The sequence below is a fragment of the Peromyscus maniculatus genome, chromosome 1 (assembly GCF_049852395.1).
Source record: "Peromyscus maniculatus bairdii isolate BWxNUB_F1_BW_parent chromosome 1, HU_Pman_BW_mat_3.1, whole genome shotgun sequence".
NCBI lineage: Eukaryota > Metazoa > Chordata > Mammalia > Rodentia > Cricetidae > Peromyscus > Peromyscus maniculatus.
In genome coordinates this window covers 137,259,461-137,287,459 of record NC_134852.1, presented here as the reverse complement: position 1 = coordinate 137,287,459, position 27,999 = coordinate 137,259,461, and the positions used below count along the sequence as shown (strand labels likewise).

At 46.5% G+C, this 27,999-nt stretch overlaps 1 protein-coding gene across 12 annotated transcripts; it reads left to right on the top strand.

Annotated features, from left to right (window-relative positions):
• Nucleotides 1-7: 7 nt before the first annotated feature.
• Tmem219 (transmembrane protein 219) lies at nt 8-27,999 on the top strand. Of its 12 annotated transcripts, XM_076552696.1 has the most exons (8): nt 102-159; nt 9,348-9,399; nt 17,577-17,730; nt 19,341-19,542; nt 19,625-19,814; nt 22,450-22,679; nt 24,490-24,659; nt 27,904-27,999. In XM_076552696.1, the coding sequence occupies exons 4-7, from the start codon at nt 19,378-19,380 to the stop codon at nt 24,625-24,627; spliced, it is 723 nt and encodes a 240-aa protein (XP_076408811.1). In that variant the 5' UTR covers nt 102-159; nt 9,348-9,399; nt 17,577-17,730; nt 19,341-19,377; the 3' UTR covers nt 24,628-24,659; nt 27,904-27,999. The 12 variants fall into 12 exon arrangements, 11 of the variants coding, with proteins under 11 accessions (XP_015851440.1, XP_015851439.1, XP_076408823.1 ...); XM_015995954.3 differs by lacking the exon at nt 9,348-9,399 and having other exon boundaries at nt 8-159; nt 19,344-19,542; XM_015995953.3 differs by lacking the exon at nt 9,348-9,399 and having other exon boundaries at nt 8-159.

Genomic DNA, 27,999 nt, shown 5'->3' with positions numbered 1-27,999 from the left:
TGGGAACTGCAGTCAAGTACACAATAACACCTCCATGAACAAATCCTTAGGGAGCAAAGTTCATTTTAATACAGCTGGCCTGACCACAGAGGAATCCGGGGACTCTCCAGACTTGGCAGCATCGTGCTGCCTGTGGAGGAGAAAGTGGAGCTCTCTCAGGTAAGGGCTTTTACTGGGGCCTGGGACTTGGGCCAGACATGTAGGCAGAGTTCTTTAGGGCTTGCTTTTCCTGAGGAGAGAGCAGCAGAGGGACCTTGTGTACCAGGTCCCAGGTGGCTAAGAGCTCTGCTGGTCTGCTAATGTGTAGACCAGTCTGGAGTCTAGAAGCAGTTCTACCATCACCAAGAGTATTGGCTAGGAAATCCAGCCCTGCAACCAGGAGCAAGGACACCTGTTCTTCTCTGTTGTTTCTGGTGCTGAATTGAACCAAGGACCTCGCCTCTGCTAGGCAAGTGCTCCACCGCTAAAAAACATTCCCAGTTCTGTGATGGCTGCTTAGGCCTGTGTGGTTCCTTAGGGAGGGACAGAAAGGCCTCAGGCTGGATGATGGCTCTCCTGCTCACTAAGTCACTTTCCCGCATCCCTGACGATATATCCTCCACTCTGTTCTCCAAAAACTCCTTGAACTTCGTCTTCCTCTGAGCACCGGGTGAGTCCTGGAAAACCATAGACCCTCCAGACCTCCACTTCCCCTTTCTTCTGCTCTGTGGGCCCAGCCTGACACCACAGGTTCTTTAGGATTGGGGAATGGTCCTGACTCGTTAGCCTAAAGGTGCCTGGTCAAGACCGTCTTGCCATGCTCACAGTGCCAGGCTGGGCTTCACGGAAGAAGAAAGAGATTACCTAGAACTACCGCTTGGAATGGAGTCACGCTCGGAGGTCTTTGGCTGCCACCGACACACTATGTGGATCTTGTTTGCTTGTTTGTTTGAGAAAACATGTCATGTAGGCCAGGCTGGCCTCCAGCCCGATGCATGGCTGAGAATGAGGTTGATCCTCCTGCTTCCACATTTCAAGTGCTGGGATTGCAGGCCTGTAATTACATGTCTAGATATCACAGGGCTAGGGATTGAACTCAGGGTCCTGTCCACGTGGGGCAAGCACTTTCCCCTGAGCGACGTCTTCAACCATCCATGTGGCTCTTTTTTTTTTTTTTTTTTTTTTTGAGACAGGGTTTCTCTGTAGCTTTGGAGCCCGTCCTAGACTAGCTCTGTAGACCAGGTTGGCCTCGAACTCACAGAGATCCACCTGCTTCTGCCTCCCGAGTGCTGGGATTACAGGTGTGTGCCACCACCGCCCGGCCCATGTGGCTCTTAACAACACTTCCAATCAAGTTTTTCTGAACATAGTCCATTGGACCGTGGCCACGTGTCCACAAAGAGGATCAAGGTCACAATCCAGGCCTCTAGCTCCAGTCCGTCTGTCTCCCTTGTCCCCACCGCCAGTTCACCTGGGTTCCCAGCATACCTGGCCAAGCTGCCCATTTTGAAAGAAATTGCCAAGAAAAACAAACATAATATACAGCCCCCGCCCCATGCCATACGTAGATATGAGGGAGAGGAACAGGAAATACGGAGGCTGCTACAAAAGATTTGATAGTTTATGTTAACCATAAAGAGGGCTAAATCCTCTTTCGGATTTTTAATTAAGGATTCCTTCATTATCTCGTTACTATCTCTTTTTTTCTGTGTAGTGCTGGGATTGAACTCAGGGCCACCACATATTAAACTTACGCTTTACCTTTGAAGACCTGCTAGTTGCTGAGGAACTGAGTCCATTTGAGATTCAACAGAACCAGGGGACCCTAGGCGATACTGAGAAGAATCCTTTGCTGGGCTTCTCTGAAGGCTTTATTCCACGATAGTTCAGGATTCATAAGCAGGCCCAGAAAAACAACGAAAAACCTACATCTCTCATCTCTTTCCCCAGATGTGCTCAGGATACAGAAGGTGCCAAAGTGGGCTGTTTGCACAATGCCCTTGAGTGCCCTACACTGCATCCCTCCCAGGGGAGTAAACAAGGTTCTGTGGGAACTGAGTCCACACAGCAGGACCCCGTAGGAAAGAGCAGGCTACACTTTGCCCACCCAGGACAGATCTCCAGCCTGGCTCTTCTTTTTCGTAGTTGTTATTTTGTTTGTTTGTTTCTGAGACAGGATCTCCCTATGTAGCCCTAGCTGACCTAGAAGAATTCACTGTGTGAACCAGGCTGGCTTCACACTGCTGGATTAAATCCTCTGCTGGGATTAAAGGTGTGTACCACCATACCTGACTTCTTTTGTTGCTTAAAAAATGTTAGTAATTGTTGAAAATGTTAAGAAAGACGAATATTCAGTGTTCAATAAGGTCTTCCCCTATTTTCTATCCTAATAGTCCATTTATCCTCTCCACAGGCAACCACCGATCAGAATTTCTTTCTAAAACATTCTACATATATAAGTATCTACTTAGATTTAATCTCCTTTTTATTCAACACAAATGCTGGCATACTGTATATGTTTCTTTATGTATTGATTCCACTTGCTGTGTCTCAGGCTTATTTCACTTTTGAATACGCTTATTTTACATTTGAATATGTAGATGTGTCTCATCCTATTTAATGGCTGTGTGGCACTCTATTGTGGATATACTGTGGTTCGCTAAAGGTTCCACTGATCGATCAACTAGGTAGTTTCAGGTCTGTCATAAACAGGGCTGTAATAAGCATCTCTGTCAAACTTCTAACACGTGAGTGGGGTTGCCAGAGAGACTCCTAAAGTTAGGGGATGTCTCTCAGGGGTAGAATGCTTGTCTATATGTTCAGGCCTTGGCTTCTATCCCCAGCTAAAAAGGAAAAGATAAACTCCCAAAAGGAGAATTGCTGAATCAAAGGTTGCATTTAGCTTCAGTGACTCTCCACCTATCCTTAAGAAAGCAGGAGTCATTTTAAGCTTTTGTCGAGGTTATGAGTGGATGGTCCCGCCCTTGCCAACACCATTATGAGTGGGTTTGCCCTCATCCGGGTTAACACTCGTTTCTACCACCACATGTTTCCAGGCTTTTGATCTCCATGTGGTTTTGCTTTTTTTCCCATTAAAATAGTCATACATGTGCAATGTATCAGCCAAGTGTGGTGGCACACACCTTTAATCCCAGCACTCGGGAAGCAGAGGCAGGCGGATCTCTGTGAGTTCCAGGCCAGCCTGGGCTACAGAGTGAGACCTTGTCTCACATGGCCCCCCTCCCCCCGATTTATTACATATCAGACATAGGTTAGAAATATCAATGTAGAAATGAAGATCCTGACTGTCACCCTCATAGTCTTTTTATTTGTTTTACTTATTGTTATTTTGTATATGTGTGTGATGTGGGTGTGGGTGCATGCCACAGTGTATGTGTGGAGGTCAGAGGACACCTTTGCGGAATCTCATGCAAAATAAATAAAATGTAAAAACAAAAAGAAAAAAATCCACAATACGATAAGCTTCAGGGCTCTCTATTTGACACCCATGTGGAGATGCCAAGTAGCTGTGAAATATGTGAGACTGGTCTTTGAGGTGCAGAACACATTCAGTGTGAGAATAAGGAGGAGTTTGTCAGCGTGCCCAGGCGGAGGGTTGGACGCTGTGCACAGGCCCACGCAGGTGAAACCGCAGCTTATGCTTGGGGAGTTGGTGCTGATCTCCCAGGTAAGTTCAAAGCCAAGGAGGACGCAGAGTGCATGCTGCTGCAGAGGGGAAGGAAGAGGCCCCCAGGGACCTGCTGGAGCTCACGGGACAACCACACTTGCTGCAAAGCAACAGGTGCTGAGTGGCCGAGTTTAAAATGGTCTTCCTGCCTCTGCGAGAAGAAATTCAGGGAAGTAAGATTGAGATGATTTCAACTATCCAAACAAGAAAGATGCTGAGCCCATAATCCCAGAGACTGAGGCTGGGGTGTGTGTGTGTGTGTGTGTGTGTGTGTGTCACAAGTTCAAGGCTAGCTGGACATGGTGAATGTCTGTGGAATGTGGAAGCAGGAGGATAAGGAAGTCAAGACCATCTTTGGCTACATGGCAAGTTCAAGGCCAGCCTAGGTAAAAAGAGACTGGCTCTCCAAAAAGGAGGAGGAGGAAGAAAAAGGAAGTTGGGGACCAGCCTGGATATATAGCAAGACCAGTCTCAGTAGATAGATGACGATAGATAGATAGATAGGTAGATAGATAGATAGATAGATAGACAGACAGACAGACAAAAACTGGAAGGCACAAAGGTGAGGGAAGTAGAGGATGAGATCTGAGAAATGTCTGTGGGACAGAAAGTTTTGGGGACAGATTCCATCCCAGGGGCTGAGGGAAGAAGCAGCAAGGGTGAGCCCTGGGTGTGGCGGTGTGGGTGCCGGGAGCGGTGTGGGTGCCGTGGTGTCATGCAAGCGGAACACCGGGACAGAGCGGAGCAGATGCATATGTAGTACAGCAGAGCTTGTGCTGAGCCCTGCTCTCTGTCTCTGAACTACAAATGCTGGTGGAGCCGCCACCGCGTCTGGAAATCCCGTGTGCTCCTGAAGAGTTCAGGCTTGCGGTACTGGGGCTCTCAGTGTTGGACCTCGGGGATAGGTAAGACCACGGGTGCAGGTGTCCTTGCGTGGAGGGAAAGGAAAGGAGTCTGATCTCTCCTTGCCACGCGCTTCTGGTTCTGCCTCCATGAGGTATCTTGGTTCATCCACTGTCTCTGACTCTGCTGTGATGACCCCTATCTTCCCCCATCACACAGCTCTGTCTTCTGGGAGTTGGTCTTAATTACTTTAATTACTTTTTCCTCTCATACTTTGGTCCCCTTTAGCACACTTTTTATATTACAATTGAGTGTTTTTGTCTTTATTTTAAGATAAAATTTCTCTCTTTTTTGTTTGTTTGTTTGTTTGGTTGGTTGTTTTTTTTTTTGTTTTTTTTTTTTCTCCGAGACAGGGTTTCTCTGTGTCGTTTTGGTGCCTGTCCTAGAAATCACTCTGTAGACCAGGCTGGCCTCGAATACTCAGAGATCTGCCTGGCTCTGCCTCCCGAGTGCTGCTGGGATTAAAGGTGTGTGCCACTGCTGCCTGGCTTAAGATAAAGTTTCGTGCAGCCCAGGCTAGCCTCAAAGTCACTGTTTCTGAGACTGGCCTTGAATGCCTGATCTTTTTGCCTCTGGTTCCTGAATGCTGGGCTAACAAGTGTGTGCCGTGAGCCACCAAAGTCGGCTCTAGAGATCTAGAGTACCTTTTTTTTTTCTTTCGAGACAGGGTTTCTCTGTGTAGCTTTGGAACCTGTCCTGGGACTCGCTCTGTAGACAAGGCTAGCCTCGAATTCACAGAGAATCCACTTGCCTCTGCCTCCCATTTTTCTTTTTTAAGACAAGAATTTTACTATATAAGCTCAGGCTGGCCTCGAACTCAAAATCTTCCTGCCCTAGCTTCCCAGAATCTGTGCACACCTAGATGTCTTTTTTTTCTTTTTCTATTTTGGTTTTTTGGAGACAGGGTTTCTCTGTGAGGCCTTGGCTGTCCTGGAACTTGCTCTGTAGACCAGGACAGCCTTGAACTCACAGAGATCTGCCTCCCCAGCGCTGGGATTAAAGGTATATGCACCACCGCCCTGCCTCACACCTTTTTAAAATGGGAAACTGGGCCAGACCATCTCAAGAGGTGAAACACTTGCTGACCCCCAGCATCCTCGGGAAAAGCGAGGGTGGCCAGGCACATTGGCTCACACTCAGCGGGGGAAGCAGGGAGATTCCCAAGAGTTCAAGGCCAGCCTGGTCTACATAGGGAGTTCTTGGCCCACCAGAAATACATACAGAAACTGTCTCAAACAAAACAAAAAAGCCAAGTGTGGTGGCAAACACATGTAATCCTAGTGCTGAGGAGGCAGAGGCAGGAGGATCCCTGGGCTCACAGCCAGCCAGTCTAGCCTAATCAGTGACCCTGTTCCAGAAGATAAGACAGAGTGACTGGAGAAGGCCCAACGATACTGACCTCTGGACTCAACAGTCACATGTACCCGTACATAGATATATGTCCTTGTACATATGTATGCATACAAACAAACATACCTCTCTCTGACACACACACACACACACACACACACACACACACACACACCCCACAAAATTTTAAAAAGCACACCTTAGGTTACTTTTTCTAAAGATTTATTATGTATACAGTGTTCTGCCTGTATGCCAGAAGAGGGCGCCAGATCTCATTATAGACAGTTGGGAGCCACCACCATGTGGTTGCTGGGAATAGGACTCAGGACCTCTGGAAGAACAGCCAGTGCTCTTCACCGCTGAGCCATCTCTCCAGCCCCTTTTTTCTTAAGATAGAATCACATATAGCCCAGACTTGCCCGAAGTTCACGGTATAGTTGAAGATGACCTTGAACTCTTGATTTCCTGCTTCCACCTCCCAAATTCTGGGACTACAGACATGCCCAGCTTCATTTTCCTTAAAAAAAAAAAAAAAAAAAAGGGAAAAAAAAATCTCTGTTGGAGGCTGGAGAGATGGCTCTGCTCTTCCTCAGGACCCACGTGGTGGCTCACAGCCACCTGTAACTCCAGTTCCAGAGAATCAGAAGATAGGGTCCTATCTTCTGAACTCTGGTCACCAGGCAGGCAAGGGGCACTTACTTACATGCATGGAGGCGAAACACGTATATAAAAATAAAATAAATTCAGTAGACCCCTCTGTTGACTTTATGGTAACCTGGGGTCTCCACCTTGGCTTGTTAGTAGGCTTGAGCCGCAGACCAGTAATCTAGCCTCTTCTCCAGCTCCAGCCAGAGAGCTCCAGGCACCTGCCCAAGAAGCCACCCTTGCCTCTGCTTGTACCTGTCTTCCTTCTGTCTGCACCTTGGCCTCACAGACCTTCCTGAGAGCCTGAGTGTATTCATCGGCACAGGAATCAGCTCAAACCGCACAGGGAAACCGTCCTTGGCTTCGCTACTTAAGGCACCCTGGAATCCTCATACTCATTTCCCTCATATACACTCAAAAATCTCATGTTAATCCTCTTTCTCGGTGAAAAAAAGAGAGACTCGATGATGCCTGGAACATTCTCTAACTCATTTCTCACTATAATCCCAGCATCTAGCCGTCCAGAGTTGTTCCGTAAATATTTGTAAATGGATGAAGGTGGAAAATGAGAGAAAGACAATGGAGGAGAGGGAAGTGCCCTAGCATACGGAAGGGACCAGCCTCGGCAGAAGCGGTCCGCAGAAGTCCCTGGCAAAAGCAGCCTAGCCTTGACATGGCTCTTTTAGGAAAAGGATACAGAAGGCAGTGTAGAGGAGTGGTGGGGACAGGGTGGGCTGGGGGGGGGGGGGAGGGGAGCTGGAGGCCGAGAGGAGGGGGAGGCTCAGCTGCAGCAGTCCTGACCCGAGGTAGTGAGAGCCTGAAATCAGTGGTGCCAGCCAAAAGGGGTGGGGGGCGGCGGCGGCTCCAGAGCAACTCTGATGATAGACGTGGTGCGCGGGAGAGTGGGAGAGGGCGCGGTCAAGTTTGACTGAGAGAGTTCCTGCTTGGGAGACCTGGTGGGTGGAGACACCTGTGGTGGACCATTTTTCCTTGTTTCCACTTTCTATTTGGCAAAACACACATAAAATAAAATCTACTCTTTTAACTATTTTTGAATGTACAAGCCCAGAGGCAACCACAAGCCCCATCCATCTCCAGCCCTTACACATCGTCTCAAATGGAAGCAAATTAAGCGTTTCCCCCCCTCCCAACCCCAGGCAACCACTCTTCATTCTACTATCTGATTCTAGGAGTTGCACTCCTTTGGGTGTCTGGAATATGAGGAAGCACAGAGTGCTTGTTTGTTTGTTTGTTTGCACCTGGTATATCCCACTTAAAATCGCGTCCACAAATCCTCTTCAGGCTCCGGCATGTCACCCAGCTTCCTTTATTTTATACACACACACACACACACACACACACACACACACACACACACACACACACACATACATACATACATATATACATACACATATATGTGTATATATATTTTTAATTGTGCATATATGTGTGCATCTGTGTGAATTTACACCACATGTGTGTGGGCGGGAGCGGGTGCCTTCAGAGGCCAGAAGATGCCTCATCTTCTGGAGCTGGAGCTGCAGTAGGTTTTAACCATTCCTGCCCTCCATGTGGGTGCTGGGAACTGAACTCCTGGCTCTCTGGAAGAGCAGCCAGTGCTCTTTCTTAACTCATCTCCCCAGGCCCCACGTTGCCTTTCTTAAGGCTGAATGACACAGTGTTGTATGGTACAGCGCACTTTATTTGTCCGTTCATCTACTGGGGACACAGGGTTGGTTCTCCTTTTCACTGTTACAGGGTAGGACTCCTCAGCTAGCACACAGGCTCTTTCTTTGAACACCTGCTTTCAAATGTGATGTTGAGTGTTTAGCAGTGAAGCTGCTGGATTATCTAACAATTCTATGGTTACGTTATCTTTTTGTTGTTGTTGTTGTTGTTGTTTAATTATTTTTATTTCATGTGCATTGATGTTTTGCCTGTATTCATGAAAATGTTGGATCCCCTGGAACTGGAGTCACAGACAGTTGTGAGCTGCCATGTGGGTGCTGGGAATTGAACCTAGGTCCTCTGGAAAAGAAGACAGTGCTCTCAACCACTGGGCCATCTCTACAGACCCGTTGTTTTGGTTTTTTTTGAGACAGGGTTTCTCTGTGTAGCCTTGGCTGTTATGGAACTCCCTCTGTAGACCAGGCTGGCCTCAAACTCACAGAGATCCGCCTGCCTCTGCCTCCTGAGTGCTGTGATTAAAGGCGTGTGCCACCACCACCTCTAACCAGCATTGTTATTTACTTAAACCTTTAAGGCTTGCCCTTAATCTAAATACAGTTTTCCAGACTAAGAGCAATGTGGAAACAGCCAAGATTTTGACATGGTGACCTAAGGGTTGTGCCTCATGGGATTTTTAACAGTGTGGTGATGGAATACATTTGAATCCCTAACACATTTCTAGCCTTTCTGAGACAAGTCAACTGAGCCACTCTGGTTTCTAGGTTGGAGTATTTTCTCCACAACATCAACTAAAGAAGGCCAATAAACGATGAGCTACAACAGTTCAGGGTTTTGCCACCATCTGGGGGGAAATGCATCCCATCCCCCTGGTGCCTTGAGCAGGGTCTGGGCAGAGGCTTTCTCTTCTCTTCGTTTGCATCCTGTTCCTCAGTACAGATCCCTGCTCTTCTCAGGTCTGCACACTTGAAAGAGTTCCCCACTCCCCCGCCCCAGAGAATTCCACACACAGGCTCCTACTACACTGAATTTCCTGAGCCTCCAGAAGGACCGGGATTTGATTAAAGGCCTTGCGTGTTCTTCGCCTTTATAGGCCTTCTTTCCTATGGATTCTTGGATGCTAAGGAGTGTGAAGCATCGCTAAGGTATTGCACAGTCTCTATGTCTGCAGAGTTTGGCTCCAGTGTCAACACAAAAATATAGCTCTCGAATCAAAGAGAGTAAGACACAGTTTATCTTGGATACAAGTACAAGCAACTATGACCCAGAAATGCGGATCTGGGTTACCCCTCTACCATGTTCCAATATAGTAACAGTTTTATGGAGATTTTATAGATAGTTACAGAACAAGAGAAAGGCATACATCAAGACACTTAAAATTGTTACATTCATTTAGTGCACCCGAGTGCATGTGGGGTCAGAGAAGAGTTTGTGGGAGTCCGTCCTCTGCTTTGTGGGTGGCCAGCACTGCAAGCATGTCACTGGGCTGGCGGTCAACATCTTTACCTGATGAGCATCTCACAGGCCTCAGGGTGCTTTTCAAATCCATGGGCGGGACCAGGAGAAAAGGGAAGGAAATCTCTGTTACAGATTTTAGATGTTACCTTAGCTCTGGGGGTTGGTGGAAGCTGAGTCTGTTAAGGTAATATGTCCCAAAAGTGTTACATGACAGGCAGAAGGATGTGAGGCCAGAAACAGAGGTGGACAAATATTGGGGACTAAAAATTAAGGGGACTAAAGACAGCCCAAGAGAATTTGCCTGTGGATCTGCCCCACGCCAACTCTCCATAATCACAAAATTATGTTAATCAGCCATGCAGAATCTTTAACATGCGTGTGGCTTTCACTGGGAACATCAGTTCAGACCAGTATGTTCTTTACCACAAGGCTTTGCTTTGTACTTCTCTTGCTGGGTTTCTTCATATGTGGATAATATATGAACTCTTTGTTGCTATGTTTTCTTCATATGTGGATAATATATGAACCCTTTGGTGCTGTGTTCTCATTCCCTCGCTATTGGGTGTGTGGCTGTGAGGTTCTCATTAGTGCCTTTATTTCTTTGAGAAAGTTCTTTTCCATTTCTAGGTTATTGGGAATTTTATCATGAAAAGGGTTTTTCCCCCTTGTGTTATTTTGTTGTTGTTGCTGTTATTATTATTATTATTATTATTGTATGTGTATGAGCGTTTTGTCTGCACGTATGTCTGTACTACATGCATGCAGTGCCCTTAGATGCCAGAAGAGGGCATCCGGTCCCTGAAACGAGAGTCAAAGGGTCTCTCTGTGTAGCTTTGAGCCTTTCCTGGATCTCGCTCTGTAGACCAGGCTGGCCTCGAACTCACAGAGATCCGCCTGCCTCTGCCTCCCGAGTGCTGGAATTAAAAGCGTGCGCCACCACCACCCTGCCGAGTCAAAGATCTCGTAAGCCACTGTTTGGGTGCTGGGAACTGAACCTGGGTCATCTGGAATAGCAGTCAGTGCTTTTAACCTCTGAGCTGCCTCTCCAGACCCTTATAAAGGCCTTTCTTTTCCTTCATCAATTTTTATTATTTTTTAAAATGTTATGTGTTTTGCCTGTGTGCATGTATGTGTACCATGTGTGTGCCTGCTGACCATGGAATTCAGAAAAGAATGTTGGATCCCTTGGAGCTGGAGTTACAGATGGTTCTTAGCCATCATGCAGATTCCAGGAACCACATCCAGGTCCTCTGAGCCACCTCTCCAGTCCCTCACTAATTTTTTAACAGTCTTGTCACATAGCTCTGCCTGGCTTGGAACTGGTTTTGTGGCCCAGGCTGGTCTTGAACTTGTGATGATTTTTCTGCCTCTGCCTGAGTGCTGGGCTTACAGCATGAACCACCAGGCTTGACCACCACCACTACAATGACTACTACTACAGTTTTTCTTTCTTTCTTTCTTTTTCTTTCTTTCTTTCTTTTTATTTTATTTTTTTTATTTTATTTTATTTTTTGGTGTGGTTTGGTTTTCTGAGACACTCTGACCTCAAAATCAAATCTGTAGCTAAAGCTGGCCTTGAACACCTGACCCTCCAACCAGCAGCTCCTGATGCTGATGCTGGCTGGGGTTATAGGTTTGTGCCACCACATCTACATCCAGCAAAGATTTTTTTCATTAACTGAAATGACTGTTTCTTCTCCTTCATTCTAGTAATCTGCTGTATTGCATGTGTTGAATTTTGTTATTGTTGTTGCTGTTTTTGAGACAGGATCTCATGATGTAGCCTTGATGGCCTAGAACTCACTAGGTAGACCAGGCTGGCTTCAAACTCACAGAGATCAGCCTGGCTCTGCCTCTCAATTGCTAGGATTAAAGGAGTGTGTCATGCCATGGTTTGCAATCTCTTTAATACGATGCTTTATTTGTTTCTTAGTATTTTACTGAGATTTTTTTGCATATATACTCTCTCCCCTATCCATCCCTCCCTCCCTCCCTCCTTCCCTCCGTCCCTCCCTCCCTCCCTCCCTCCCTCCCTCCCTCCCTCCCTCCCTCCATGTGTGTGTGTGTGTGTGTGTGTGTGTGTATGTGTGTGTGTATGTGGGGGCTGTATGCCTCAAGCCCATCTTTGGTTCTTTCTATAACTTTTAATTAATTAATTAATTAATTAATTAATTAATTAATTAATGAGAAAGGGTCTCATATTCCAGACTGGCCTTGATATATAGCTAAGGATGACTATTGATGAAATTATTAAGGCCACTCCACGTAGTTAAAAGATTTATTTAATGGCGTAACTTACAAATGAAGGAATAGGCAGGTTGAGGGTTCTGGGAAAGACGCAGCAGTAGTTCGGTGATGTTCTCTGGAGAACTCTGCTCTGTCCACCTCTAGCATCCAGGCTCCCAGGAGCAAGAGAGCGTGGCACATCCTGATCTCGGGTCTTCAGGCCCTCCCTTGGCCCCGCCTTGTGGGCGTGATAGTTACTAAAACCTCAATGGGGGTTGGAACTTCCAGACCAAAGCTGGAATGGCTACCCACTACAGATGACTTTAAACACCTGGTCCTAGACTGGGCATGGTGACACATGTCTTTAATCCTAGCACTCGGGAGGCAGAGGAAGGCAGATCTCTTGAGTTTGAGGCCAGCCTGGTTAATAGTGAGTTCTAGGACAGCCAGAGCTATATAGTGAAACCCTGTCTCAAAAGAAACACCATCCAAAACTCTTGATCTTCTTGCTTCCAACTCAAGCGCTGGGATTACAGGGTTGTGCCCCGTGTCCAGATTCTGTGGTGCTGATTCCTTCTGCCAACTGGAGTACGTTCCCAGCCTTCTCTGTGACTGAGACGCTGTTCTTCCGGTTTCTTTCACTTCTTTGTCCATGATTTCCTTTATTTCTTCAAGGACATGATGAGTAGTTGATTTTAAGGTTTTCTTTGGTAAACCCAGAGCCCATCCTGTGCTTCCTCAGGTACTTTTATTGGTGTGAATGCAATGTTTTACTAGTTCTTCATATGTTTCACTGAAAACAGGAAAACGGGATTACTTCTTTTTTTGTTGTTGTTGTTCTTTTTTTTTTTTTTTTTTTTTTTTGAGACAGGTTTTCTCTGTGTAGCCGTGGCTGTCCTGGATCTTGCTCTGTAGACCAGGATGGCCTCCAAGATCCGGCTGGCCTCCAAGATCCACCTGCCTCTGCCTCCTGAGTGCTGGGATTAAAGGCCTGTGCCACCACCGCCGGTCTCAGGCAAGACACTGTACACATAAAACAAAAGCAAAGGTTTTGACAAAGGACATCCTTCCCGGTTTTTCTTTTGGTGTGTCAATTCTTTGTCTCAGCTATGATCTCCCCCCCCCAGGTGGTCATGGCTGCTTCCCTTAGCTTACAATATATTCCTTCATTTGTTTAGATTTATTTATTTATTATGTACACAGTGTTCTGTCTGCATGTTTGCCCGCACACCAGAATAGGGCATCAGATCTCCTTATAGATGGTTGTGAGCCACCAGGTGGGTACTGGGAATTGAACTCAGGACCTCTGGAAGGGCAGCCAGTGCTCTTAACCTGGAGCCATCTCTCCAGCCTGCATACAATGTTTTCTAAGAACACCCATCTCCAGCTGTTCTCCTTCCCTGAAAAGACTGAGTTAGGTAAGACAAAAGCAGTCACCCAGCTGTCTGTAATGCCAGCACCTGGGAGGAGAAGGCAGGAGGATCAGGAATTTTAGGTCATCTTCATCTACACAGTGAGCTAAAGGCAGGCTTGGACTACATTGAGAGATCCTGTCTCAATGAAAGAAAACGTAACTAGGCAGCCTGAAGGCAGAGGCTGGCAGACCTCTGTGAGTTCGAGGCCAGCCTGGTCTGTCTAGCAAGTTCCAAGCAACCAGAGCTACACAGTGAGACCTTGTCTCGAAAAGCAAACTATTCTCTCTGCGTGCCAGCCCCGCCTAGCCTTTCTCCTGCCTTGCTATTGGTCATTTAGCTCTTTATTAGACCATCAGGTGTTTTAGACAGGCAAAGTAACACAGCTTCACAGGGTCAAATAAATGCAACATAAAAGAATGCAACATCTTTGCATCATTAAACAAATGTTTCACAGCATAAACAAATGTAATACGTCTTAAACTAATATTCCATAACAATCTTCACCTTTCTGTTTCTTTCTCCTGCGTTAGGAGGTTTTTGCTGCAGACTTCTAGAGCTCTGACGTATTGATTCTTAGTTTTCTATGCAGAGCTGGGCAGAAAGACTGTAGAGGATTCCCACGCTGCCCTTTACAGTGTCATACCATCAGCTCTGTTCTAAACATTAAGTGTTGACAAGAGGAGGAACATTGAAATCAGAGATCCAGCTATCATGCTCCACCTTGAGACCCCAACATGAGCAATGCATGGCACACAGCAGGCATCCCCAAACTGTCTGTTGAGTGAACGCAGATTTTTCAATAGCTCCTTGAAATATTTTTTCAGATTTATTTTTATTTTATACCTATGAGTGTTTTGCATGCCTGGTATCCATGGAGGCCAGAAAAGAGCTTCAGATCCCCTGGAACTTGAGTTAGAAAAGTTTTGAACCGCTGTGTAGGAACCAAATCCAGATCCTCTGCAAGGGCAGCAAGTGCTCTTACCTACTGAGCCGTCCTTCCAGCCAGCCACCCCACTTTCCTTTTGAGACCAGAGTCTCACTATGTAGCCGTGGCTGGCCGGGAACTTACAGGTGAATGTGAGCTGCCCTGGGAGTGCTTGGAACTGAACCCAGGTTCTCTGCAAGAGCAACAAGTCCTCTTGATGGCTGAGCCATCTCTCCAGCCCTATTATTTTTAATATTAGATACTAAGATACATTTAGTTATAGGTGTATTTATCCACACATACAATAATTTAATATTGTAATAAAATATACACAAAAATTATTACTGTTACATATTTTTAATTATGTGTATTGTGGGGGGGGGGTTGTAGGTGAGGGGCCACAGAGAGCAAAGGTGTCAGATCCCTTATAACTGAAATTACAGTTGTGAGGTGCCTGATGTGCGTGCTGGGAATCAAATTCAGGACCTCAGGAAGAGCAGTACATGCACTTAAACCCCTGAGCCATCTCTCTAGTCATACTCCCCCCACCCCTTTTTGAGACAGGATCTTGCTATGTAGCTCAGGCTTGGCTCTGAACTTGTGCAACCCTCCTGCCTCAACCTCCAGAATGCTAAGCCTAAAGGCACACACCAACTCACCCAAAACATTGCTTTCACCATTTTAAGTGTACCATCCAGCAGTATTAAGGGTATTCACTTGCTGGTGATTATAGACAGTTATTTCCACCACCCATGTTCAAGATATTTCACTGTACAAAACTAAAACTTCTGTTTCTTCTTTATTTTATTTTGAGACAAGGCCTTGGCATATTGCCTTGGCTGGCCTGGAACTTGCTATGTAGACCAGACTGGCCTCAAAAACACAGACATTCACCTGCCTTTGCCTCTGCCTGGCAAACACATAACTTTGAATCCATTAAACAATAATTCTCTATCTTCTGCTCTCTCCAGTCCCTGGCAGCTATCATTTTCTGTCTCTGAGCTGATCTGCATCTCACGACACTGAGATAATATGCTGTTTTATTGTGCAAGACATGTTGGACATACGTGCAATTGTCTATTATCTTCTGCATCTCATAAAGGTGGAATCATATGCTGTTTTCTAGTGCATCTCACTAGGTTGAATCACTTGTCTTCTGTGTCTCTTATGGGAGGAATCATTCTCTATTGTTTTGTGCATCTTATGTCACTGGAATCATATGCTGTTTTCTTTTCTATTGCTTACACGTACAGTCATTTCCTACTGTCTTTGTGACTCATGGAGGTGGAATCATCTGCTGTTTTCTCGTGCATCTCCTTTTGTTGCAGTCACATACTATTGCCTTGTGTATTTCATACAGGTGGAACCATACACTATCATCTTATGCAGTTCATGTCCATAGAATCATAGGCTGTTGTATTGTGAACCTCATAGAGGTGGAATCATTACATGTTATCTTTTGCATTTCATATCGGTGGACTAATTCAACATTTTCTGGTGCATCTCATTTTGCTAGAATATGCTATTGTCTTATTTACCTCATATAGGTGGGATGACATGCTATTTTCTTGTGCATCTCAGTTAGCTGGAATCAGTTAGCTGGGAAGGGGCAGCCACTTGGGCAAGATGGTGGCATGTGTGCTAGTCTGGGGCTCCGAGCCAGGATTTGAGGTCGGTTAGCTGGAGGTGGGTGATACCATTTGGTCAATTGACTCTTCTTCTTAGGACATGTTCTCGATTCATCCTTTTTCTTCAGATGTTTCATTTGTCCAGTGGTCTCTGGATTCTTTAGTTGGATGCTTTTATTTTCCTGGAAAGATAAAAGCAAAACTTTGTCCCAACCCTAACTCTGGAGGGTTCCTTTTATGACAGGTTATATTTTTCCTATGGCAAAATGTTTTTTGGCAACAGAAAAGTATTATCTTTCAATTAAAAAAATATTTTGAAAATTTGAAACTAAAAATACCTTAGTATGGTTAGACAAATACACCTATAACTAAATGTCCCTTAGTATGTGTGGATAAGTGCAGCTATAACTAAATGTATCTTAGTATGTGTGGATAAATACACCTATAACTAAATGTCTCTCAGTATTTGTGGATAAATACACCTATAACTAAATGACCCTCAGTATATGTGGATAAATACACCTATAACTAAATGTCCCTTAGTATGTGTGGATAAATACACCTATAACTAAATGTCCCTTAGTATGTGTGGATAAATACACCTATAACTAAATGTCCCTCAGTATGTGTGGATAAATACACCTATAACTAAATGTCCCTTAGTATGTGTGGATAAATACACCTATAATTTCCCTCCCAAACTTCCCTCTCCTCTCTGTTCTCACTCTCACCCTTCCCATGAGTCCCTGGATTACACTATTTTGGGTGAGTCAGTTCTACTTCTATTTTGTATGTGTGTTTATGTGCGCGCTCTCTCTCTTTCTCGCTCTCTCTCTCTCTGAATTTCCTGTATCTATATAAAATCCTAGAACCAAACAGATTTATCTTTCTAAGGCTGACTTAATTCACTAAATATGATTATCATTAGCTGTACTTATTTTCCTGCAAGTATCGTAACTTTGTTTTTTTTTTTTTTCTTTTCTAAATCTTTATTTGGTGTGTGTGTGTGTGTGTGTGTGTGTGTGTGTGTGTGTGTGCAGGTCCATGTGTGCTGTGTAGCTCAGAGGACAACTTTCAGAAGTCTGTTCTCTCCTTCCAGCATGGGTTCTGGGGATAGCACTCAAGTCATCAAGCTTGTGTTTTGTTTTTAACTACTGAGTCATCTCTCAACAGCAATTTTTGTTCTATGTTTCTTTTGTATTTCCAGACAAGGTTTTACTGTGTCTCTTTGGAGCCTGTCCTGGAACTTGCGCTGTTGATCAGGCTGGCCTCAGACTCACAGAGATCTGCCTGCCTCTGCCTCCCGAGTGCTGGGATTAAAGGCGTGCGCCACCCTCAACTGTTTTATCTACACACACACACACACACCCCGCGCGCCAAACAGGGTTTCTCCGTGTAGTTTTGGTGCCTGCAGGGGCAGGAAGATCAAGAGTTCAAGGCCAGCCTCAAAACAAATTTGAACTCACCCTGTACTACACAAGACCATGTCTTAAAAGCCCGTAAGAACTGGACTACAGAGTGAGTTCCAGGAAAGGCGCAAAGCTACACAGAAAAACCCTGTCTGAAACAACAATTTAAAAAAAAAGGAAAAAAAAAAAAGGACAATCTTATCCCCAGGACATGATTATTGTGGCTTATGCAGAATTATTCATTTTGTTATTTGGATTTAGTTTTAGGGGGATCCTAGGCTGCACTCAACTGACAACTTTAACTCCTGACCCTCCAGCCTCCACCTCGAGTGCTGGGGTTACAGGACGGCACGGCCACACCGGCCCGAGTGAGGATTTGAACCTGAATTCCCGGCTCCGTCTTATGCTGTTTGAGGTAAGACGATCTCCCTCTCCAAAAGGCGTGCAGAGCGAGGTGCGACTCTCCCTGTTGAGCAGACTTGCAAGTCTAGGGTCCTGTGCATTTGGGAGCCACTAAGAGCCAAAGGCCAAGCCAACGTGCAGACCTTAGGTATCTGAGAGGGCAGAGAAGAGCAGAACCAAAATACCACGAGTGGAGCCCCGCCTCCATCCTTCCCAGAGGACCCCAAATCCTTCCCGGAAACTTGGGCGCGGCCGGGCTGTGCGAATGGCACAGGTCGCGGGCAAGCAACAGAAAAGTGACTTTGGTGAGGTTCCGCCGAAACCCTCCCCGGGAGGGAAACCTGAGGTCCACGACGGCTGGCACGGACTCCCTAGCCTGTTTCTGGTTTCCTCACCTCCCCGCGAGTTATTTCCTTTCCTTGGCCCCCTAGAGCAAATTTCCTTTTGGTTTGGCCTGACCCAGTCCGGGGAGAAGCCCGCAAGAGCCCGCGTGGCCACCGCGCAAGCGCGTCCGGACGGAGTTGGGGAGGGGCCGGAGCGGGTGTACGCCAGCATGGGCCCCGCCCCTCCGCCGCGCCGTCCGTGACGTCACGGGGCGCCGGCCTCCGCCCGGCTGCAAGCGGTGAGAGCTATCGGCGGTCGGACCTGAAGCCGCTGCCTCGGGAAGGGATGTGGGGGTCGAGATCCTTCTGGAGGGGGCTTTGGGGAGGACGGGAGGTCGAGATGCACCAGCCGCTGCTGCCCTTCAGACTCTGCCCGCCCTCCTCCTACCCTACCCCTTGCAGAAATGCCGGGACGTGGGGCCGCGCAGGGACCGAGCATATGTGACACCTGCGGTTTCTCGGTGGCTTCCATTCCCTCCCACTCTCTCCTCCCACTCCTTACGCTGATCTCCTGCCCTCCAGATGTTTATTTTCATCAGTCTATCGCTTCTTGCCTGGAATAGGGTACTCGGAAGTTGGAGACGGATTTCAAACCTTAGCCCTACCACTTCTGGGTTAAAAGTCCCTGAGCCACAGTATTTCTTCTGCTGGCTTCTTCTGATCTTACGGATCAGTATGACACCAATAAAAAGAAAGGAGGTGGACGTCTGTTGAATTCCTGCATGGTCATGTTTACCGAGCAAACTGCTGCCCCATGGAATCCTCATTACTTGGTGTTCTTAGAACTCCCATTTCACATCTTAACTTCACTTCAGTGAGCAGCGAGAGATTCATTCCTACCTAACTGGTTAGTTTAGCTCCACAGTAGGAACTTTGAACCCAGACGCTTCCGGTCTGAATTCTGGTTGGACTGTTTGGCTGCCAAACTCCTAGCCCCAGATCAACTACTTCCTCTTTTCCAGCTGAGAATTCTTTCCACATCCCCTTTGCAAGTACAGAATGCTGTTCCCTGCTTCTCCCTTGGTTATTTCAGAAACGAAACAGAGCAAGCATTTCTTACATGCTCTAAGGAGATGCCCGTTTTGAGTACAGAATCTTGGATTTTGGTCCTGGCTTTGCCACCTAATGTGTGGCCTTGAGCAAATTCATCGTCTTCTAGCTTTGGCTTGCCTTTGCATACCATGGGTGAGGGCCTTCTGACCTGCAGGCTCTTGTCCAGTTCTCCCTCACTGTCCTCCAGCAGGCACTCCACGGAGGCCCAGACCCCTCTGCTCCCCATGGGCAGCTGCCAGGCAGGGCACAACCTGCATCTCTGCCTGGCTCATCACCCACCTCTGGTCTGTGCCACTTTGATCCTGATGCTCCTTGGCCTCTCCGGCCTGGGCCTTGGTGGCTTCCTCCTCACCCATACATCTGGCCTACGTAGCCCTGACATTCCCCAGGTAAGTACCCGGGTGCTCGCCCTTCTGGTGTGTGCCTGCCCCCGCGGCTAATCTCACTTCTCTCACTCTCCTTTGCACACAGGATTGGGTTTCCTTCTTGAGGTCTTTTGGCCAGCTGAGCCTGTGCCCCGTGAATGGGACGGTCACAGGGAAGTGGCGAGGGCCTCACGTCGTCGGCTTACTGACTACTTTGAACTTCGGAGATGGTCCAGATAGGAACAAAACCCAAACGTTCCAAGCCAAGATCCAAGGTAGTCAGATAGGATTGAAAGGTGAGATCTGGGGAGTCTAGGGTCCAGCGTCAGAACACTTAGGGTTGGGCCAGACTGGTGACCGTGGGCACATCTGTGCCTCTTAGTTACTCCTACTGTAATACAACTAGATAGGATAAGATACTTGCATGTTGTCCACAGTATAGGTTCTGTGTTTTGGCTTTGCTGTTCCAATTCCAAGTTTCTTCAGTTCTGTCCTAGAATGCCCCAGGAGCCTTAGGTTTAAAACCAAATACTCCTCCCCACTATGTGTATGTAGAGAGAGATGGAGACAGAGCTCATGCATGCCTGTTCTGCCTGGTTTACACAGTCAGTTCTGAAACCATCTCACATGCATATATACGACAGCGTTGAAGTATGAGTCACATGCCAATGTGTAGTTCACCCATTTAAAGTATACAAGCAAGTCTGTTTACACAGCTGTGGAGCACCTTGAAATCCATTTTAGAACTTTTTTTTTTTTTAATCATGAGTGGATCTGTACCTTGGCTGTCCGTGTCCCCTTTCCCCCAGGTTCCCAGGACCCCACAAGTCTACTTTCTGTCTCTGGTAGTCTGCCTCTTCTGGACTTTGTTACAACATGCAGTCCTTTGTGACTTAAGATTTTTAAGGTTCTTCACGGTGCTGCATACTTTTAATCTCTGCATTGGGGAGAACAAGGTGGGCAGGCAGATCTCTACAAATTCTGAGCCAGCCTAATCTACATAGCAAGCTCCAGGCCAGCCAAGGCTACATAATGAGAACCTGTCTCCAAAAAAAAAAAAAGAAAGAAAGGAAGAAATTATGCTATTCTTAACACTAGTTTTTATGTGGATATACATGTTAGTACTATTGAGAGTACAGGCACAAGTGGAATGTAGGATAGCTCTGTGGTTAATCTTTTTTTTGTTTTGGTTTTTCGAGACAGGGTTTCTCTGTGTAGCTTTGCACCTTTCCTGGAATTCACTCTGTAGCCCAGGCTGGCCTTGAACTCACAGAGATCCGCCGGGCTCTGCCTCCCGAGTGCTGAGATTAAAGGCATGCCCTACCCTACCCCACCCCACCTTGTATGCAGGACAGGCTCCAAAACTACACAGAAACTGTGAAAAAAACCAAAGAACGAGCCCAAGGGTTTCACATATACTATGCATATGCTCTGCCACTGAGCGACGCCCCTCCCCCTTAACACACTTGCATTTTCTTAAAGTCCTTTCCTTAGGATTAGTTTCTATCAGTAATATAAATGAATCAAAGGATGTAGGCCTTTTTCTTTTCGTTCTCTTTTTAAAGTTCATGTTAATGTATTATTGCTGAAGGGGGTAGTCAGGACACCTTTGTGTAGTTAGTTCTCTCCTTCCATCTTTACCTGGCTTCTGGGTACCAAAGGCCAGTCCTCAGACTTACAAGGCCAGGACTTTGCGAGGCTGAACCATCTTATCAGCCCCCTTCCTTCTTTCTTTAATACTGTACATTTGCTTTTTTGGTGTTTGTTAGTTTGTGACAGGGTCTCATTTAGCCAAGGTTAACCTCAAACTCGCTGTGTTGCTAGAAATGGCGTTGAACTCGTGATCTGTCTGCCTGCTTGCTTCCACCGTCCCGGTGGTGGGATTACAGATTGTGGTACCACTCTTAACATCTGCTGCTTTGTGGTCCACAGGTGCTTTATCAACTGGGCTGCATCCCCAGCCATAGAGAAATTCAGACCACACAGCTAGACAGGGCAAATGTAAGCTCTCCAACAGTTTGGTGAGCGTCCTCCTTGCTCATCTACAATGATGATAGAAGTTGGATGACAGCTGATGTCTGTATTCCCAACAGCTGGGAGGTTGAGTAGGAGGATCACCATGAGTTCTAGGCCAACATGGCTAGATAATGGTTACGAGGCTACTCTGGGCTCCAAGCAAACAACAAACTTTTGGTTTTGTGTCTTTCGTAGACATGTCTTCAACACTGGAATATAGCCTGTGTTTTCTTTAATCCTTTCTGAAAGCTTTCCTTGGTTGGTATGTTCTTTACTACATCTGGGCTACCTATACAGTGAGATGACAGTCTAACTCTGTATTTTTTCTGATGAAAATGGCCACAAAGCTACTTACTGAGTAAGCCGTCATTTGAAATAGGATGTGAACCTTTCATGGATTTTGGTGCCCAGTGCATAACAGCTTTCTTTAAAAGGAGAAGTTAACTTTTCAATTTTTATTTATTGCAAAGATTTAGTTTTTGGTTTTTTGTTTGCAGTTTTGTTTTTAATTTGGCTTGGTTTCTCTGTGTAGTCCTGGCTGTCCTGGAACTTGCTCTGTAGACCAGGCTGACTTCAAAACCAGGCTGACTTCAAACTCAGAACTCCACCTGCCTCTGCCTCCTGAATGGTGGGATTAACCACGCCTGGTTTGCGCGCGTGCGTGCGTGCGTGTGTGTGTGTGTGTGTGTGTGTGTGTGTGTGTGTGTGTGTGTGTGTTTATCAGAGGAGACCTGAAGAGGGGATCAGATCCCTTGGAGCTGGACTTGCAGACCGTTAGAAACCTCTAACAGTGGGTGCAGTGGGTGCTGGGAACTTGGGTCCTCCGGAAGAACAGCCCGTGAGTGCTCTTGGCTGCTGGCTATCTCTCTGGCTGTCCACTCAGTTTTCTACCTCTTTGTCTTGTGCCTCTTGCAGGGTCCTCTGCAGGAGAGTCTATCCTTGTCACAGCCAGAGTGGCCTCAGGAAGGATTCCAGAGACTTGCCTCTATTTCAGTGCTGGTCCGGAAATCCTGCCCTCTAGCCAGCCACCTATAGCCTGCTCAGAGGAGGGAGCTGGAAATGCTACCCTGAGCCCTGTGATGGGTGAAGAGTGTGTCAGGGTCTGGAGCCACGAACGCTTTGTACTCACCAAGCCCCTTACTTCGGTGAGTGCCTCAGGCTGATCCCCAAGGCTTCCTCGATTGTCATGTGGAGCACGGCCTGAAAGGGTTAAGGAGGCAGCTTCACCTAGCAGAGGAAGAATGGGCTTGGTCAGGTGTAGTGCCACGCTGTCTTCCAACCCTGGGACCCCAGGGGCTGAGGCTGGAGGATGGGAAGCTCAAGGCCAGTCTGGACTTCATAATGACAGTTCATTAAAAAAGAAGAGCAAGTGTGATCAAGCATAGGTTTTTATAACCCCGCCTTAGGTCAGAGGTTAGAGACAGTGTGGTCTAGGGCAAGCATCGGAACCTCTCTAAGACTCAGCTTCCTCATCTGCAAAAGCTAACTGTGATGTTATCTACAAATTCCAGTACCTAAGGACTGAGTAAGATGACCATAAAGTACTCAGCACAGTACCTGATAAAGCAGATTTGGTCAGGGACAGCAGCCATTTGTTGTTTGCTTAGGTAGGAAGTTCTAGAACAGCCAGGACTAGCTGGAGAGACTGGGTAGGGGTCCAGCCTCTTTTCCCTGAAAAAATGATCCTTCAAGGAAGAAATGAGTGCAGCCCAGCCTTTTGGGATTCACATGAGGTGCTTAGGAATGATATAGAAGGAAGCAGGGGAAATCTCAGTCTCAGCCAATTCCTGAGTTGCTGTGAATGTTAGGCTGAATGTTATAGTTTGACTCTGAAGTAGGAGCCATCTTCGGGAACAGAAAGAGGCTCTCACTCTGCAGGGCGGAGGAGCTGGACTGAGTGGGAGGGGAGTGGGTAAAGGCTGCTACACTCTCATGCCCCATATTTAAAAAGGCCGTTTGTGCCAGGCAGCGGTGGCCCACGCCTTTAATTCCAACAGTCAGGAGGCAGAGGCTAGTCTGATCTACTGATCGAGTTCCAGGACAGCCAGGGCTACACAGAGGAGCCCTGTCTCAGCAAAAACAAACAAAAAAGGCCATTAGGGGAAGCAGAATCTGGCTCCAATTGTACAGTCTTTAAGCAGGTAAAGCCATTTGCTGGCAACAAAAGTTTGTTTTGGTTTTTGAGACAGGGTTTCTCTGTGTAGCTTTGGAGCCTGTCCTGGAACTCATTCTGTAGACCAGGCTGGCCTCGAACTCACAGAGATTTGCCTATCTCTGCCTCCAGAGTGCTGGGAGTAAAGGCGTGCACCAACATCACTACCCTGCTGGCAACAAAAGTTTTATGGCTGGCTGGAGGGGTTAAGAGCACAGGCTGCCCCTCCAGAGTACCTGGGTTCAATTCTCAGCACCCACATAACAGTTTACAACTATTTGTGACCTTAGTTCTAGGAGACCTGGTGCCCTCTTCTGGACTCTGCAGGCACTGCATGTAGGTGGTGCCCAGATACGTATACAGACAAAACACCCATAATACAAACATACATATAAAATATTTAGAAAGGACCACTCCTGGATGTGATGGTAAACACCTGTCACCCCAGCACTCAGAAGGCTCAAGGCAGGAGGAACAAGAGGGTTGAGGCCAGCCTGAGCTGCATAAATAAGACCTTGTTTCATGAAAAAGAAAAAGAAACACTGGTGGAATGTGGAGAAAAGTGACTCCCGGGGAGTCATTCTGGGAGTTCAGTTGATGATTGGGCAAGCAAGCAGTTTGGAACCCATTAGGACAAATGGTGTCTTTCACCTGATGCCTCAGAGCTGCTTCCTAGGTGTCCGGAGAACTCTGCCTCATGGAGGCTTGTCTCTGTTTTTCAGGGTATGGGACAAGATATCTTCCCACTGGAAGGTTCCCAACCCTGTCTGTCATCTCCCTTCCCTCCCTGTCCCTACCACTAGGAGGAGCTAGCTCTGTGTGGCACCAGACTGCTGGTCCTGGGCTCGTTCCTGCTTCTCTCCTGTGGTTTTCTCTGCTGCGTCACGGCTGTGTGTTTCCATCCGCGCCCAGAGTTCCACTGGTCTAGAACAAGGCTTTAAGGGCACCAGCCTGCTCCGTACTCTCTTCTCAGGTGAGATTCTGTGGGAATCGGGGTGGGGAAGGGATGGCAGTTGTACCTTGGTAAAGCCGACCCTTAGAATCCATCCTCAAGGCCGGGCAGTGGTGGCGCACGCCTGTAATCCCAGCACTCGGGAGGCAGAGCCAGGAGGATCTCTGTGAGTTCGAGGCCAGCCTGGGCTACCAAGTGAGCTCCAGGAAAGGCGCAAAGCTACGCAGAGAAACCCTGTCTTGAAAAAAAAAAAAAAAAAAAGAATCCATCCTCAAGGGGCTGGAGAGATGGCTTAGAGGTTAAGCACACTGGATGCTCTTCCAGAGGTCCTGAGTTCAATTCCCAGCAACCACATGGTGGCTCCCAACTATCTATAATGAGATCTGGTGCCCTCTTCTGGCCTGCAGGCAGAACACTGTATACATAATAAATAAATAAGTCTTTCAAAAGAAAAAAAGAAAAAGAAAGGGGGAAAAAAAATCCATCCTTAAATACTGCTTCCTGTGTGCCCCTGAGAGCCCAATTCAGCTATCTCCTTATGGGAACTGAGAACAGTTTTCTCCATAAACATACAATGTTTTGATTTTTTTTTTCATACAATGTTTTTATTATTTCTAGTTTTTTCTGTGTGTGTGTGTGTGTGTGTGTGTGTGTGTGTGTGTGTGTGGCCATGCATGTGCCATGGTGTGCATGTGGAGGTCAGAGAACCACCTTGTGGAGCTGATTCTCTCCCTCCCCATTTATGTAGGGTCAAGAGAACTAAACTCAGGTCACAGGCTTGCTTTCATGGCAAGAACCTTTACCTGCTGAAACATTTTGCTGGGCCTGTTTTTACTATGAAATAAGTAACTTTCATGTAAAAAGAAAAACCATAAAAGTACATTTTGGCAAATTATTATAAAGTGGACACTTGTAAATACCACCCTGGGAGAAAGACTATTATCAGCAATTCAGATGCCTCCCCTAAGCTGGGTAGTAGCAGCGGCATCGCACGCCTTTAATCCCAGCACTTGGGAGGCAGAGCCAGGTGGATCTCTGTGAGTTGGAGGCCAGCCTGGTCTACAGAGTGAGTTCCAGGACAGCCAGGGCTACACAGAGAACTCTTGTCTTTAAAAAAAAAAAAAGACGCCTCCTCCCCTTCCTTCCTGACAGTGCTCTTGCTCTCCCTTTAAGCCCTGCTGTAATGCTCTCCAGTTTCATGCGATGATGCCTTCCAAGTGTGTGATTAGTGAGTGACAGGATTGTAGCCAGTGAAGGTTACTGGAGGTGTGGCCTTTTAAATGAAAACTTTCCCCAGGCGTGGATGTGGTTTGATTTTATTTATTTATTTATTTATTTTAACCCCCAAAGGCTCTACCCTTACATTTAAAAAATATATTTATTTATTTTTACTTATGTGTATATATGTGTGCCTGCATGAGTTTATGCGCATATGTATACAGGATCTCAAGGACGCCAGAAAGGGCAGCGGATCCCTGGAGCTGGAGATACATGTAGTTTTGAGCTGCTAAATGTGGGTGCTGGGAACCAAACCCCAGTTCTCTTTAAGAGCAGTAAGTGCTCTTAATCACTGAACCACCAGCCCCTTATCTTACTTTTTTTGTTTATTTTGAGACAGGGTCTCATTGGTAGCTCCAACCACCTGACACATACTGTTAGACCAGGCTGGCCTCAAACGAACAGAGATCTGCCTGCCTTTGTCTCCTGAGTGCTAAGATTAAAGGTGTTTTCTTGTTTGTTTTTGAGATAAAACCTCACTGAGTAGCTCTGGCTGATTTGGTACTCACTGAGTAGACCAGGCTGGCCTCAAATTCACAGAGATCCACCTGCCTCTCTCTGCCTTCCGAGTGCTGGGGTTAAAGACTTCCCACCACACTGGAGCCTTATTTTTTAACCTGACGTGCTTTCGTACATATCCTCTGTGACTTCTGTCTTCCAAGGAATGTTCTGATTGTAAGACTTACTGGAGCTGCACTTCCCACCTACCCTACGGCAGTGTTAATGAATTAAGAGGGTTCAAGTTTGATGATCTGTTTTAAATATATAGTCGTGCTTTTTTCCTGAAATTTATTTAATATTTATTTATTCATTTTGATATAAGATTTCACTATGTAGCCCTGGATGACCAGAATCTTGCTGTGTAAACCAGACTGGACCCAAAGTCACAGAGATTCATCTGCCTCAGCCTTCTGAGTGCTGGGATTAAAGGCATATACCACTACCCCTGGAAAAATTATTATTGTTGTAGTTGTTTCAAAACAGGGTTTCTCTGTTTAACAGTCCTGGCTGTCCTAGAACTTGCTTTGTAGACCAAGCTGGTCTTGAACTCACTGAGATCTGCCTGCCTCTGCCTTCCAAGTGCTGGGATTAAAGGTGTGTGCCACCACCGCCTGGCAAAATTATTATTTTTTTAAATTATGATATTTATTTACTTTAGGGGAGCACGTATGTGTGTGCATGCAACAATGTCCATATGGAGATCAGGGGACAGTGTCCAGCAGTCTGTTCTCTTTTTTCATCCTGTGGGTGCTAGGAATCAAACTCAAGTTGTTAGGCTGGTGACAGAGCTATCTTGCTGTCCCTCCTGAAATTCTACTCAGATGGCTCCAAAGAATCTAATTAATGGTGATGCCTATTAACTGGACATATACTCTACCCAAGCACTGTATATATGTTGTCTTCATTGCATTTAAAAAGCTGTTTTCTCTGCTAACTAGATTTTTGGAGGGAATGAGCTTGGCAAATGTAGCAAAGGATGACCTACTACTATTAGTACCACTAATTCATGTCCTTTGATTGAGTGAAAAAAACAATCCAAAAGAGATCTTCACCTTGTTGGGAGGGTTCCATTCCATTTGAAAGTGTTAGGCATCCAGCTCTTAAGCCTTCCCTAGGTTTTGCTGGCCTTTGTGGACTAGGAAATTACTGTGGGAGAGTGGGAACAGCCTAGAGCGTGGAACTGCTCCAGCCCAGAGGAACTGGAAGCTCCAGATAACTCTGTTAATTTTTCCTTAAGCTAGGTTTCACTGTCCCACCTTCTAGACCTAGAATAGGAAACAGCGGAGCTCGTTAAATTCAGGAGTGGGAAAAGGCTTTCAGCTTTTTGCCCACTGGTTGATCCTAGGGTTCCGAGGCTACCCCTGTGGGATTAAGTGCCAGAGCCTGTCTCAAGATGTCCCTCCCGCTGTTCCTTCCTCAGTTTTTTCATCCATGCAGAGCTTCTTCCAGGGGCTTTCTTACCTGTTCTGTTTTTCTTTTTCTCCAGGTGAAGATCAAACTCTTGGGCCTACTTCTGAGTTTAGAAGACCTGTTACAAAAAACAAAGAACTGGAATGTGGGGAAATAAATGGCTTTTTGACCA